This window comes from Nannospalax galili, unplaced genomic scaffold (genome assembly GCF_000622305.1).
Source record: "Nannospalax galili isolate Female #2095 unplaced genomic scaffold, S.galili_v1.0 scaffold713, whole genome shotgun sequence".
In the NCBI taxonomy this organism is placed as follows: Eukaryota; Metazoa; Chordata; class Mammalia; order Rodentia; family Spalacidae; genus Nannospalax; species Nannospalax galili.
The window spans coordinates 837,949-853,119 of NW_008333780.1; the positions used below are offsets into that span (position 1 = coordinate 837,949).

The window sequence follows — 15,171 nt, forward strand, 5'->3', positions numbered from 1 at the left end:
TTTGTGTGTTCTTTAAATTCACTGAATTCTTTTATCATGGTTATAATTGTTCTTTTGAGTTCCATGTCCTACATTATCTCTAGGGGGTTTTTATTGTGCTCCTCTAGAGGACTATTGGTATTTGGTGGCGATATGTTATTTTGGTTTTTTGTGTTATTTTTTCTCTGTGATTTTGACATGTGAAAATGTTTTGTAATTTCTGATTCTTGTGTGAGACTCAAGCTTTCAAGTTTAGGTCTGCTTCTTTTTGTGAACTTTTATTGTGTCTTTGTGGTTTACTTTTTGGGCATGAAAGGCTGGTTCTTCTAAGCTTCCAGTTCTCTCTTGATTTTATATTGCAGTGCCCAGATTGCTTTTTTCCTCAGCAGTTCCCACAGAGGCCCAGTGTAGATGAAGATCAGATGCTCTCAGGCTTTCTCCAAAGGTCTGGATCCCTCCAGGATAGATTTTGGCCTAAGGAATTGGGTGGTTGGACTGGCCTGGGTGCCGGACCCAGGAAAGATGCTGGTCTAGGGCAGCTGGTGGCCGTCCCACCCAGAGATGCAAAGGAAGATGGGGGCGGGAGGCAGCCCCAAGGGCCCCTGGGGACTGCACTGAGGAACTGAGTTGCTGTGGATGCACAGGACCAGGAAGAAGCAGTGGTGGTTCCCCAGGTGTCTGGGGTGCCAGGACAAGGAATGGGACAGGGCTAAGGCTAGGAGAAGAGACTGGTCAGGGAGATGGGATGGTGAGTGAGGCTTGGGGAATCAAGGCATGGAAGGCATGATAGACTTACCCAGGAGAGAGAGGCCTGTGGGTTGGAGGGCCTGTAGGTCCTGCCAGCCCTGGGAAACAGAGAGAGGTGTGGGTGGGCCAGGCCCAGAAGCAGTGCTCTGGGGTCCTGAGAAGGAACTGTGTTGCTCTGGATGCACAGGATCAGAAAAAGCAGTGGTGATTCCCCAGGTGTCTGAGGCACCAAGACCAGGAATGGGACAGGACCCAGGCTAGGAGGCGTGACCGGTGAGGGAAATGGGAGGGTGCATGAGGCTGGGGGAGTCAAGGTGCTGAGGGCACAATCAACTTACCCTGGAGAGAGAAACCTGAGGGTTGGATAGAGGCCTGCGGGTTCTGTAGGCCCAGGGAAGCAGGGGGAAAAAAAATTTTTTTTAAGAAACTGGTGGCGTGGGGCTGGAGAGATGGCTCAGTGGTTAAGAATACTGGTTGTTCTTGCAGAAGACCTGGGTTCAAATCCCAGCGCCCACATGGCAGCTAACAACTGTCCGTAACTCCGGTCCTAGGGGATCCAACAGCCTCTTCTGACCTCCGCAGACCTTGCACGATATGGGTGCACTCACCTACATGCAGGCAATACATGTATACACATAAAATAAAAATAATATTTAAAATTAAAAAAAAAAAAAACAACTGGTGGCATGTGCCTTTAATCCCAGCTCTTCAGGGGTGGAGGTACCTGGATCTCTGAGTTTCAGACCAGCCAGGGCTACTTAATGAGACTCTGTCACCCTCCCAAAAAAATACAAATAAGAATTTGAAGAGTTGGAAAAATAATATATTTTCTTTACCTAAGTTCTGTTGGTTGCTACCTATGTGGAAAGAAGTTATTCTTAGATATTTTGAAGAGCAAAACTGAAGGGAGCAAGATAGATTTACAAGTCTTAGAGTTCTGTGTAATCTGCCGATCACACTGGAAAGCTGACACAGTGAAAGAGAATAAAATATTTTTTTCCAGATGAGCCATTATTGAATCTTAAAAAAATTATCATAACAGTATGTTTTGCATAATAGAGAGTAAAATTACCCTTGTTCTTGTTTTAGTGTGTGGGAATTAGTCATTAATGATTTCCTTGAAATCAGATTAAGCTATATTCACACCATCTTCCTTGTTACCTAGAGGGAGCATACATACTGGATGTACACAAAAGTAATTAGATAATAATAGCTGTTGGAACTGATTTTTATACCTTTTATACAGTTAATTTATCCTCTGTTCTTTGTATTTTGTTTTCCATTACCATTTTTTACTGTATATGTTTTTTAAAAATTTTGTCTGTCTGTGTGTGTGTGTGTGTGTGTGTGTGTGTGTGTGTGTGTGTATGCCCATGCCCATGCCCATGCCCACGTGAGTTTTTGTGCACCAAGTATGTGCAGGTGCATGCCAAGGCCAGAGGGCATTGGATCCCCTGGAACTGGAGATAGAGATGTTTGAGAGCTACTGTGAGTACTGGAACTGAAAACCCAGTGCCTCTGCAAGAGCAGAAAGTGCACTTCACTGCTGTCATCTCTACAACCCCGCCCTGTCCTTGGTTTTTCAGAGAAATAGCACATTTAAACTTGCTGAGCGGAGAATTTCCTTGAAGGAAATAGGTGTTGTAGTAATAGGATCATGGCTATAACCCTCATCAACAGAATAAATAGCTCAAAAATTTTTATTTTATGTGTGTGAGTGTATTGGCTGCATGTATGTAAGTGTACCCATGTTGTGCAGTGCCCATGGAGGTCAGAAGAGTGTGTTGGATGCCCTGGAACTGGATTTACACACAGTTGTTAGTCACCATGTGAGTGGTGGAAATCGAATCCAGGTCATCTGCAAGAGAAGCCAGTGCTCTTAACTCCTGTGGCATTTCTCCAGCCCCATCAAGTGGTTATTCTGTGCCAGGCTTCCTGCTGAATGCTTTATAACATGTCTCATGTAATTATCCCAGCAACTCTGCAAGGCAGGAATTTATGATTTTTTTTTTGATTTTATAGAGTAATAGTGTGATGCTGAGACAGGGATTAAGATCATTTGTGCAGCCAGTTAATACTTATTTCAAAATTTGAGTGTAGTTTGTCTCTCAATTCAGAGTCTATGTCATTTTAGTCATTAATAGCATTTTTGTTGTCACCAAACACATCTTTGATTTTGTTCTGTAAATTTCAACAAAGATGGCATCTTGGATAGCCCGCCAACTATCCCATTTAAAAAAAAAATTTATTTTATGTGTATGCCTGTATTGCCTGCATGTTTGTAAGTGCACCCATGTCATGCAGTGCCCATGGAGGTCAGAAGAGGGCATTGGATCCCCTGGACCTGGAGTTATGGACAGTTGTTAGCTGCCATGTGGGTGCTGGGATTCAAACTCTAGTCTTCTTCAAGAATAGCTAGTGTTCTTAACCTTGTTGAGCTATCTCTCCAGTCCCCCAACTATGCCAATTATGTGTTGTTTTGGTTTTTTTGTTTTTGCAGAGAATGATCTACAATAGCCATGCTTTTAGTTTTGAAAATCAGTTTATTTAGTGTATAGTAAGCAGGAATAAAAGAATGAAACAGTAAGTAACCAGCTGATAACTTCTCACCCAGGAGAACATGTTCTGCCTAGGATCTTCAGTTAATCAGAGGCTTGAACTAACTCTTTTGAATATCCTCGCTTCTCTAGTCAGTAGTGTGTTTGACCTAATGCGCTGCCATTTTTCTGCTGCTTACTATTTTACTGTATACTTAACCAACTCATTTAAAACCAAAAGCATGGTTATCACAGATCATTTGCCATGTGACAAAACAGAGTCACATATTGAAAACCATGTTATTATGCTTTTCGAGTGTGGTCTATATGTGAATTACTTCAAATCTTGTTGAAGTACAGATTATTATTCATTAGACTAGGGAAGTTTCTAGTTTAAGCTGATGCTGTGTGTTTTTGTATTATATATGTAGAGAACAAGATTATAAGGCACATTGTGAGTAGAAAAAATTTAAATACTAGTATTAAGCTCCTAGGTCAAAGTAGAATTTACACTAGGCCAAATTGAGCCAAACTTTGTTATTTGTTTTTCAGAAATTAAACTGTAAGGAAATAATTGAAAATTTGGCGAAAATTCTTAAGAGGCATCCAGGTATAAATTTTATATCTTAGCTTTTTGACAAAAATACTTTTAGCACTATGAAAATTATTTAACTTACTTAGGTTTTTTATTTCCTCCACCCTGCTCAGGTTTAAGAAATATTTTGCCTATAACTACTGCCAAAGTGCCTATAGTAAAATTTGAACACAGAAGAAGTGGGCTAGAAGGTGATATCAGTTTATATAACACATTGGTAAGTTTCTTTTTATAGGCCCAGCTATAGTTACAGTTTTCATTTTAAAAAGTTGAGAGAATACTAGTATGTTTAAAATTGTCAAATGCCTAGTAATAATTAGCTACATAGAGATTAGAGACACATGTGCAAACATCTAAGTGTTAGTAGCATTAAAAATGAGTCTCTGTAGGAAACAGTATATTTTAAAATGAAATGGAGAGCTTATTTAAAGGTTAAAAACTCATTCAGTTTGAAGTCTTACAGGGTTTATACTGAGTTCAATATTGTATAACCGTATTAATTCAACCGTGAACCTAAAAATTTACAGCCACTTTTGGAAGAGCTGTATCTTTCCTATGGAAATTGTAATTAAGTATGTTAAAGCTGTTAAGAAATGCTTCTTCTAATCATGTGTTTATTAAATAAAAAAATAGTAAAAATAAATAAATAAAATTGTCAAATGAGCAGTGTAAGGAAAAAAGTATTTTATTACCTTGCTATTGTCTTCAGAGTGAAGGTTAATTTGTTTATAAGCATTTTGAAATTTATATATTATATTTATACTGTATATTTTATCTCATAAGTTTAATAAATATGAAATGCTTTCAAATATTTATTTTTCAGGCTCAACACAACACAAGAATGCTAGCTACTTATGCAGCTATTGACCCTAGAGTGCAGTACTTGGGATATACTATGAAAGTGTTTGCTAAGGTATTTATGAAGATGTTAACAATCTGCCATGTTAGAATACTCATGATAGGTAATGTGAACTGTCTAAATTTTATTTGTATTATTTTTCTTTCTGCTTCTTTTCCCCCTCTTCCAAGATAGGGTCTTGTATTTCCTGAACTCAAGTGATTATCCTGTTTTAGCTTCCTGAGGAGGACCTGAGCCTTTTTTTTTTTTTTTTTTTTTTTTTTTCGGTGGTTTTTGAGACAGGGTCTCCCTGTAGCCCCAGCTGTCCTGGAACTTACTGTGTAGACCAGGCTGGCCTTGAACTCACAGAGCTCTGCCTATTTCTGCCTCCCAGACTGCTGAGATTAAAGGCGTGTGCCACCACACCCGACCCTGGACCTGAGCTTTTTAAAAGGATAGTATTAGATGTTCTGAATGTTCAGCTGTTAGGGTAAGGTAGTCTTTTTCCTCTTTGTGGTCTATTTCCATGTATAACACAGCAGTTTCTTAGTAAAATTTCTCAGTGCAGTCATGATTTTCAACCCAAGGCTTGGTAATTAGCTTACTGTCTTAGATAAAGAATTTCTGCCGGGCAAGCAATGTTAAAAGTTCCTCTGTATCCTTCCAAGAACAAGCAAGTACATAAATTTCCTACTTCCTTTTCCTTATAGGTATAAAGACATTGAAAACATTGTTCTACCACTTGTTTTAATTCACTTAGCAATAGATTTTGGAAATTATCTCAGATTAGGATACTCTAAAAGCTTCTTTGTGTTCTCTATCTCTCACTCTGTGTGTGTGTGTGTGTGTGTGTGTGTGTGTGTGTGTGTGTGTGTAGGTGTAGGTGTGTGTAGGGGTGTTTGGTATATGTATACCTATATGGGGTGCATGCACCCATCCATGCACATATGAAGGACAGGGCAGGCTGGATAAGGATTTCCTGGCTTCATCATCATTCTCTGCCTGTGTTTTTAAAAATTTTATATGTTTGTGTGTATGTGTGTGCAGGTGCCTGCTGAGGGAGAGGGTATTGAGTTCCCTTGAGCTGAAATGAACCAGGCATCCACATCAGGAAACTCACAGCTGGTCTTCTGCATGAGCTGCAGTTGGAACTGTAGCCAACTCTCTATCCTCCCAACATTATTTATTTTTGACAGAATCTGATTGGCTACTGAACTTCCAGGATATTCCTGTCTCTGCCCCGCAATGTTTGGGTCATGGGCACATGTGGATATGCCTATGATAGGGATTTGAATTCAGGTCCTCTTGCTTTTTCAAAGTAGGCACTCGTGTCCACTGAGCCATCTTCCCAAACCCCCTTCTTTTTTAAAGGATGCATACTGCTACTTTGTGTAGTTAGCCCCAGTGCTTTTATCTTGTACTTTACTGATGAACTTAATTATTTCTGATGTTTTGCTATTATAACAATATTAATAATTTAAAGAAAATGCTTAGCGATCTCATATATTTTTAAAGATAATTCTTGGTAAAGAGCCGGGTGTGGTGGCGCATGCCTTTAATCCCAGCACTCGGGAGGCAGAGGCAGGTGGATCTCTGTGAGTTCAAGGCCAGCCTGGTCTACATAGTGAGTTCCAGGACAACTGGGGCTACTGGGAGACCCTGTCTCAAAAAGACAAAAAAATAAATAAAAATTATTGGAAAAGAAATGCTAGGTTAAAGAAAATGTGCTTTTGTTATTTTGATACTGCCTAACTATTCTTTATAGGTTTTGTATTATAATATATATATATATTTGTTAATGTATAAAAATGACTGTTTTTCACACTTTTTGTAATAGTTTATTAATAGAGCTTTGGGATATCTGTTCAGGGAGTTTAAAAAATTGGCATATCAAGAGTAGTCAATAGTTTTTTGTGGAATGAGAGTGAATTTTTATTTTCAATCATATATATTTTTCAGCGATGTGACATTGGAGATGCATCTAGGGGAAGTTTATCTTCATATGCATATATTCTTATGGTGCTGTATTTTCTGCAGCAGAGAAAGCCACCTGTTATCCCAGTTCTACAAGAGGTAAGTGTTTAAGAACATGGTAAAGGCACCAGGCATAGTGATTCATGCCTGCAATCCCAGAACTTGGAAGGCAGAAGCAGTAGGATTTGCTATTAGTTTGAGGCTAGCCTGGTGTATTAGTCAGGGTTCTCCAAAGAAACAGAACTGGTAGAATGAATATGTATAGAGATTTATCAGCTTGGACTACTCGGACTCTATCCTGTGAGCTAACAATGGCTGCACCACACTGGAGAGGATGAGAATCCATAGTCGCTCAGTCCACAAGGCTGGATGTCTCAGTAGTCCCAATCTGGCGCTGAAGGTCTGACAAATTTCCAAAAGATCAGCTAGTCTTCAGTCTACAGCAGCAAGATGAACTCACCAGCAAGAGAGAAGGCAAGCAGCAGAAAGCCCTGCGTTCTCCTCTGCCTTGGTCTTTTATACCAGCGGCCATCAGAAGGTAACGCCCACATTTAGGGTGTGTCTTCCGGCTTTAGATGATCCAGTCAAGAAGATCTCTTTTCATTTCAGTTAATCTCAGATCCGATCAAGTTGACACCTAGGATTAGCCATCACACCTGGGTTACATAATTTTAGGACAGCCTAGACAACTGAATGAGACTCTGTATAAAAAAGTGTGTGTATGTGTTTGTGTGTGTGTGTGATTGTTAAAGGTCTTTTTATGAAAACAGTGGATTTTGCTGAGTTCATGTCATCAGGGATTTTTCTATTGTGAATGTTCTGAATTTTCTGTTTGCATTAATGCTGTAAATAAGTGGACGTTTTTGAAGTTTATTCTGGGAACATACAGAATACCAAGAGAACGTGAGATAAGTAGAACCACTGAATGTCTTTTGCAACATTTTAAAATTTCATAGTCATACAGATTTTTATCAGGTTCATGTAATCCCACAAACTCATGTATATTACAGACTCTCACATGGAAGTATGTAAGTTTCTTCTCTCTAGAGTACTTTCCCTCCTGATTGACAAGGAGTTTGATTTATTCATTTGTATACTTTGGCCACCCTTGGGTATTTGGGTTAAGAATAAGCTCAAAGAATTTTTCCTCATTTCTTTATTAAGCATAAGAATACACACCGAAAGAGATTATACTCATATTTACTCAACATTGGTGACTCATAGAGTCACTTTCTGTAGCCAGTTGTTGCTTTCTGAAATAGTGTAAAGAAGTTCTTCATCTATCTGCTCCTCCCTCTTCTTGGAACAAAGTACATCTGTAGGCATTAGAGAGAAGATCTACTTCTGTTTTCTTAGAAGCATGACTATTTTGAGATAGGAGAGAAACATCAGATGTATCTGGAAAAACATATTCTGCTTCCATATAAACTTTAATGGGATGGCAAAGAAGAAAATGACAAAATACCAAGCCCTGTGATACGGTCAGATGACCATCATAAGTTTTAAAATAAGCTCATGAATGGCATGTTTTTAGCACCATCTCCTTCCTTCTTTTAAATAAATGAGTAAAAGGGCAATAAAAATTTGAAATATTCTTTCCTAGTCAAAAATTCCTAACTAAATATTGTTGGATACTATGTATGTGTTTATATTTAGAGTACTTAATTTGTTTGTGGTGCTAGGGATCAAACCCAGGGCCCAATACATAGTAAGTAAGCACTCTACCACCCAGACAAATCTCCAGCTGTTGAAGTGTGCATTTTTTTTAAGTTCACAGCAAAATTGAGAATAGTATATAGAGAGTCCTTATATAATTCCCAGCTCCACAGATGACTAGCCTCCCCCATTACCACCCTACTGAGTAGATGCATTGTTAAAATTGATGATCCTACACTGACATAATCATTGCAAAGCCAGTTTATACTGAGGTTCATTCTTGGTGTTGAGTATCATATGGATTTCGATAGACACTCAATTATATATCCATCCTTATTATCTAGAACAGTATTTTTTCACCTTACAAGGATACTGTCTTGTCTAGTCATCCTCCTTGCCAGCTCCTGGTGACCACTGATCTTTTTACTGTTTCCATAACTTTGTCTTTGTTCCAGAGCATCATATAGTTGGGATCAATCTAGGCAGTGTGTAGCATTTTGGGGGTGGCTTCACATTAATATAATGAACTATCTAAGACAGTTACAATAAAAATGTGTTTGGGTTCATGATTTTGGTGAGTACAGTCTAAGATTAGATGGCCCCCTTGCTTTGGGCCTGTAGTGAGGTTAATACATCCTGTTAGATGTATGTAATGAAGAAGTCACAGCAGCAGAAGCTTGAGCCAGCTGTTCACACCACCTCTATAGTCAAGAGCAGAGAGAAATGCATTGCTAGCTTTCTCTTGTCCTTTATAGCTTAGGAGTCCCTGCCTAGTAAATGCTGCCACCCACAGTGGGGTGGGTCTTACTATATCAGTTAATAATCAAGTTAATCCTACATAGACATCCCCACAGGCCATCCTGACCTAGGCCAACCCTCATTCAGGTTCTCTCCCCAGGTGATTCTAAGATGTGGCAAAATTGACACTTAAAACTAATTAACCATCATACACAGACATGGGGCTAGGGGTATCCACATTCAATCTGGGTAACCATTTGAATATAGGTAACCATATTCAAACTTGTGTTTTCTTCATGTCTTTATTTCTTTATCTGGTTTTCCTACTAACATCCATCTTGATTGCTTCTAAGTTTTGCCCATTGTAATACAGCTGCTATAAAAATTCACATGAATGAGTTTGACTTGATGGACTCTTGTAATGCTTGGGAGGCTGAGGCAGAAGGATTTCAAGTTCAGTGCCAGCCGGGCTATAGAGCAAGACCTTGTCTCAAAATAAAAATCAAACAACAAAAAAATGCAGGAAATGTATATCTTAGTTCATAAGAGTGCTTGCCTAGCATGCCTGAGGCCCTCATTTTGATCCCAAGCACCAAATAAAGTGTGCATGTTTATGCATGCCTGTAATTCTAGCACTTGGAGATGGAGGCAGTAGGATCAGGAATTAAAGGTGACCCTCAACAACATACTGAATTCTAGACCAATGTGGATTAAATGAGACCCTTTTCCAAATCTCCAAAACAAAACTAAACAAAAAGATGCACATGCAGATTTTTGTGTGTATGTTTTTCAAGTATTCTTTAATTCTAAATATTAAGCAGAATTGCTGAGCAATATGCAAGTGAATGTTTAGTTTTATAAGAAACTGCTGGCTCTTCCAAAGTGTATTTTGCATTCCCACCAGAAATGTATTAGAATTCCTTGTTGTTCCACATCCTCACCAGAATTTGGTGTTACCTGTGATCTGGACTTTTTTGTAGTAATATTTATTTCATTGTTACAGTCAGCATTTCTCTGATGGCATGCATTGTAGAGCATCTTTCCATATGCTTATGTGCCATCTTGATATCTTTGGTAAGGTGTATGTCAAAGTGTTTGGCTATTTACTTATTTAGTTTGTTTGAGACAGTATCTCCCTGTAACTCACTATGTAGACCAGTCTGACCTCGATCTCACAGAGATCTGCCTGCCTCTGCCTCCCAAGGGCTGGGATTAAAGGTATGCGCCACCACACCTGACTCTGGTCAGTTTTTAAAAGTAGTTTTGTTTCTTTCTATTGAGTTTAGAAGTCTTTTATATATTTTGAATATTAGTTGTCTATCAGATAATGTATTTTACAGATATTTTGTACTATTCAGGCTTGACTTTTCATCCTTTTGAAATTGTCTTTCAGAGTAGAAACTATTTAAAACATTAAAAAAATTCTTATTTATGCCGGGCGTGGTGGTGCACACCTTTAATCCCAGCACTCGGGAGGCAGAGGCAGGTGGATCTCTGTGAGTTCAAGGCCAGCCTGGTCTACATAGAGAGTTCCAGGACAGCTGGGGCTACAGGGAGACCCTGTCTCAAAAAGACCAAAAAAAATTAAAAAAAAAACCCTATTTATTTATTTATTTATTTATTTATTTATTTATTTGTGTGTGTGTGTGTGTGTGTGTGTGTGTGTGTGTGTATGCACATTCATGGTGCACATGTAGAGATCCAAGGACAACTTGGGAGAGTTGGTTCTCTCCTTCTACCACATATCCCAGGGATCGAGCTCATAGTCTTACGTTGTTAGGCTTGGTTGCAAGGACTTTTACCTAATGAGCCTTCTCTCTGGCCTAGAAGATTTTAATTTTTTTTTTCAATAAAATATTTTTTTTTTTAATTAGAAGAAGCGTTTCATTACAACAGCATTAACCTATTCAATAACATTTTTCTGAGCTAGGGTACATCTCTTTCAAAATTGGCTGTACATTTCTAGGTTTACAGATGAATTATTACGCTTATATAATCTTTTACTCATCAGGAGAACCAAGGAAGGCCGAGGTGACCTCAGCTCCCTGGAAGCGTGGTGTCTGTGCTATGGCATGTGGGCCTTGGAGAGACATGTGCTGGTGCCCTTCTCTGCACTAGAACTCAGTTCATTTTAGCACCTCAGCCATGGCTTTCCTGGGCGATCCTGGACGGACCACTGCTCGTGCTGTTTCTTCTTCCTTCTTTCCTTTCTCCACTCCTTCTGCCAATAGTTATTTTCCTTCCTTTTAATTTTAAATGTTTTATTATTTTATGTGTGTGAGTGCATTGCCTACATGTATATAAGTGCACCTGTGTCATGCAATGCCCATGGAAGTCAGAAGAGGGTGTTAGATTCCCCTGAAACTGGAGTTATGGACAGTTGTTAGCTGCCATGTAGGTGCTGGAAATCGAACTCTGGTCCTTTGCGAGAGCAGCCAGTGCTTGCTTATTCATGTATTTATGTATTTATGTATTTATTTATGTATTTATGTATTTATTTATTTATTTATTTATTTATTTATTTATTTATTTATTTATTTATTATTTTGAGACAGGGTCTCACTATTATCCTGGCCTGAAACTCACTATGTACACCAGGCTGGCCTCGAACTCACAGAGAACAATCTATCTCTCCCTTCTGAGTTGTGGGACTAAAGGCGTGCACCACCATGCCCAGCTCTAGTTTTAATTTTTAAGATTCTCCAGAGCCAGTAAGATGATTCAGTTGGTAAAAGCACTTGTTGCACAAACCTGAGAGTCTGAGAAAGATACCCAGATCCCACTGGAGAAAAAAAGAGAACCAACTCCCAAGAGTTGTCCTCTGACCTCCAGGAGTACACACACATCATGCACACACAATAAAAATATTTTTTAATTTTTAAAAAAGAATCTCAAGAATCATCTTCTCTGTACTGTTTCTACTGCGACTTACCATTTTACAATCTTCTTCTTTAAAAAGATCTATTTTCATTTTATGTATATGAGTATTTTGCCTGCATGAGGAATATGTACCATGTGAGTGCCTGGTGCCCAAAGAGGTCAGAAGAGGGCATTGGATCCCCTGGAACTGGAGTTACAGATGGTTGTTATTGGCCATGTGAGTGCTGGGAGCTGAATCTGGGTCCTCTGCAAGAGCAGCCGGTGTTCTTAACTGCTGAGCCATCTTTCTAGCCCCATTTTACAATCTTGTTAAGGATGTGAGGGTTCCAGTTTTTGCATATCTTCACCAGGACATCTTAGATTTAAACCCAGCTCCCTGGTCCCTGGAATATCCTGGGCTCCATCTCACCACCTCTATATTTAGCCCGTCTCCAACTCTGTTGATGGCATCACTCCAGTACTGTGGGCCCATCATCCTCAGCACCTGGGGAATGATCATGTTGATAATGTTTGGAATATTTTTCAATGTCCATTTTGTGTGTTAACTGAGGACATTTCTGTGATGGAGGAAGATTTTGGGAATGGCCCTCAGAGCACAGACATCCTTTACCAGGAAGTCAGTGACAGCTGTTTCATCACTGGTCTTTACCTCCTCTGAGCCTTCTCTTTCTGCCAAGTTCGGCTCAGTAAGCTCAAGGAATACTTGGTGTTCTAGAGCATAGCTTGGGCCAGCTTTCCTTCCCTATCGCATCCTCTATTTAAAGATTCCTCAGCCTCCATCTTGTCTGTCAGACCTATCTGGCACCCTCTGCGGGGCTGGGTTACCCTGCCCAGGCTGAATCCTTGGTCCTCTGCTGACCAGTCCCTCCAATGAGTGCCCTTGCCTTGTCTCTACCTACTATAAAGAGAAGCTGTTCTCTTAAAAAAAAAAAAAAAAAACCAACTTTTATTCATTATCATTGTATGTGTGTGTGTGTGTACACGCGCGCGCACCATAGCACACGTGGAGGTCAGTGGATAGTGTTCAGCTGCCTGCTGTCTTTCTACCATGGGATTCAGGGACCCCGCTCAGCTCATCAGGTGGGTACAGTAAACCCTTTTCTTGCTGAGCCCACCAGTATTTGTTTCTTATTTATTTTAAATTTTTTTGAATTTTTGTTTTTATTTTATGCATGCGTGTTTTTTCTGCATGTGTATAAGTTCACCTGTGTCGTGCAGTGCCCAAGGAGGTCAGAAGAAGGTGTTGGATTCCTGAGGCACTGGAGTTATGGACAGTTGTTAGCCTCCATGTGGGTGCTGGGAATTGAACCTGGGTCCTCTGCAAGAGCAGCCAGTGATCGTAACCACTGAGCCATCTCTCCAGCCCCTATATTTGGGTTCTTTATTCTGTTTCATTGATCTGTTTGTTATACTAGTACTGTATTTTTGGTTACAGTAATTTTATTAGTCCTCACTATTTGTTAGCTCTTCTTGGTCTTTTGCGCTTATATATAGACTTTAAAATTAGTTCATCAGTAGCCGAAAAATAAGTTGCTGGGATTTTGAGTTCAATCACATTGAAGAACTGACACCTTGAGATTATTCAGTCTTTTTGTCCAGGAATATGGAACATTTCATCATTTAGTTCTTTGATTCCCCCCCCCCCGAGCATTTTATCTTCATTTAGCTATTCAGCACATTTTGGTAGATTTTTACCTAGATATTAGATTTTGGGAGGTTCAAGTATTTATTTCAAATTTCAATTCCTTTTTCAGCCTTTAAAAAACATTTATTATGTATATGCATGCACACACATGCATGTGTGCCATGGTGCATGTGTAGAGGTCAGAGGATAATGTGTTTAGCTTGGGTTTTGTGGTAGTGGATATTGAGCCCAGGGCTTCATTCAGCTAGGCAAGTGCTATACCAATGAGCTGTATTCCAAGCTCCCTTTTTATTTTATAATTTTTTTATGTGTGTGAGTGTTTTGCTTACATATATGCAAGTGATGCAAGTGCACTGTGTATGAAGTGCCTACAAAGACCAGAAGAGGATGTTGGATCCTCTAGAACTGGAATTCTGGGCAGTTGTTAGCTGTCATGTATGTGCTGGGAACTGAACCCGAGTCCTCTGCAAGAGCAGCCAGTGCTCTTAACTGCTGAGCTCTCTCCATTCCCCATATATTGCTAGGGTATATTTTATGACAGTCTTGCTAAGTAGCTTAGGCTGGCCTCACACTTGATATCCTTCTGCTTTTGTCAGTGTAACACCGTTTCAGGTGTAACACCACTATGTCCAGCTTTTTGGAGTGTTTCTTGTTTTGTTTTTTTTGGTATGGAATTGAACCTATAAACAAGGACTCTATTACCTAAATAACTCCTCAACCCTTGGAGAGTTCTTTTGGTGGTCAATAGTACAGTGTTCTTCAGGTTGAAAAGAACTTTGGTTTTTTTTCTTTTTTTTAAAATAAATAATTTATGGAGAATTTCATACATGCATATAAGGTGTTTTGATCAAATCCATGCCCACTCCCTCCCCTCCAACTCCTCCCATATCTCCCCATCACTTTTTTCTGATAACTTCATGTACTCTTTCTTCTTTGATTTATTTATTTATTGTTATGGGGCTTTTGGCTACTCTAACATTACCCCTCTGAAGAGGTAACCCTAAAATTTTTTAAGGATTAGATAAAAGCTCCCAAATATTTTTGACATTTTTGACCTTGTGAGTTTTAGCTAAGAAACAGGCTACTTTTGGGGGGGTCTTTTTATCCTAACTGCCTAGCGAATTCCTACTTCTATTTTTATCACACCATCTTCTGAAGAGGTTACCCAAATTGCCAATAGGAAATCAGGATGCACACCGCTCTGGCTTCTTCCATGCTGAACAGGGACGCAGGATGAGGCAATTAGAGTACCCCTTCAGTAGGTCTATCTAAAAGACTCCTAATTGCATTAACTCTTATCTTGAAGGGGAAAAGAAAGTCTTTGAATCGTGAATAGGAGATGTGAAGGAGAAGTAAAGTCAAAAGTAATTAGCGTTACAAGTTCTAGACAGGGAACTCAAAAAAAGTCAGAACTGGGCAGTTTTCAAATGTTCATATGAGAGTCCATTGGAATTTCTTGACAAGGGCTTCCAAAAGCATCCCTCTATTGGGTTCCTCCTCATTTTTCTTTTGTCTTTCAAGGAAGGATTCTAGAGTGATGGATTCAGGATTTGCTCTCAGGTATTTTGATAGCTGTTGAAGT

General features: G+C 39.4%; 1 protein-coding gene across 1 annotated transcript in view; it reads left to right on the forward strand.

Annotated features, from left to right (window-relative positions):
* The window catches only part of Tut4 (terminal uridylyl transferase 4), a 132,100-nt gene that overhangs the window by 86,954 nt on the left and 29,975 nt on the right, over nucleotides 1–15,171 (forward strand). The window contains exons 17-20 of the mRNA XM_029561265.1: nucleotides 3,816–3,873; nucleotides 3,972–4,075; nucleotides 4,682–4,771; nucleotides 6,656–6,769. Coding sequence (XP_029417125.1) covers nucleotides 3,816–3,873; nucleotides 3,972–4,075; nucleotides 4,682–4,771; nucleotides 6,656–6,769 — 366 coding nt within the window. The remainder of the gene's footprint in view (nucleotides 1–3,815; nucleotides 3,874–3,971; nucleotides 4,076–4,681; nucleotides 4,772–6,655; nucleotides 6,770–15,171) is intronic.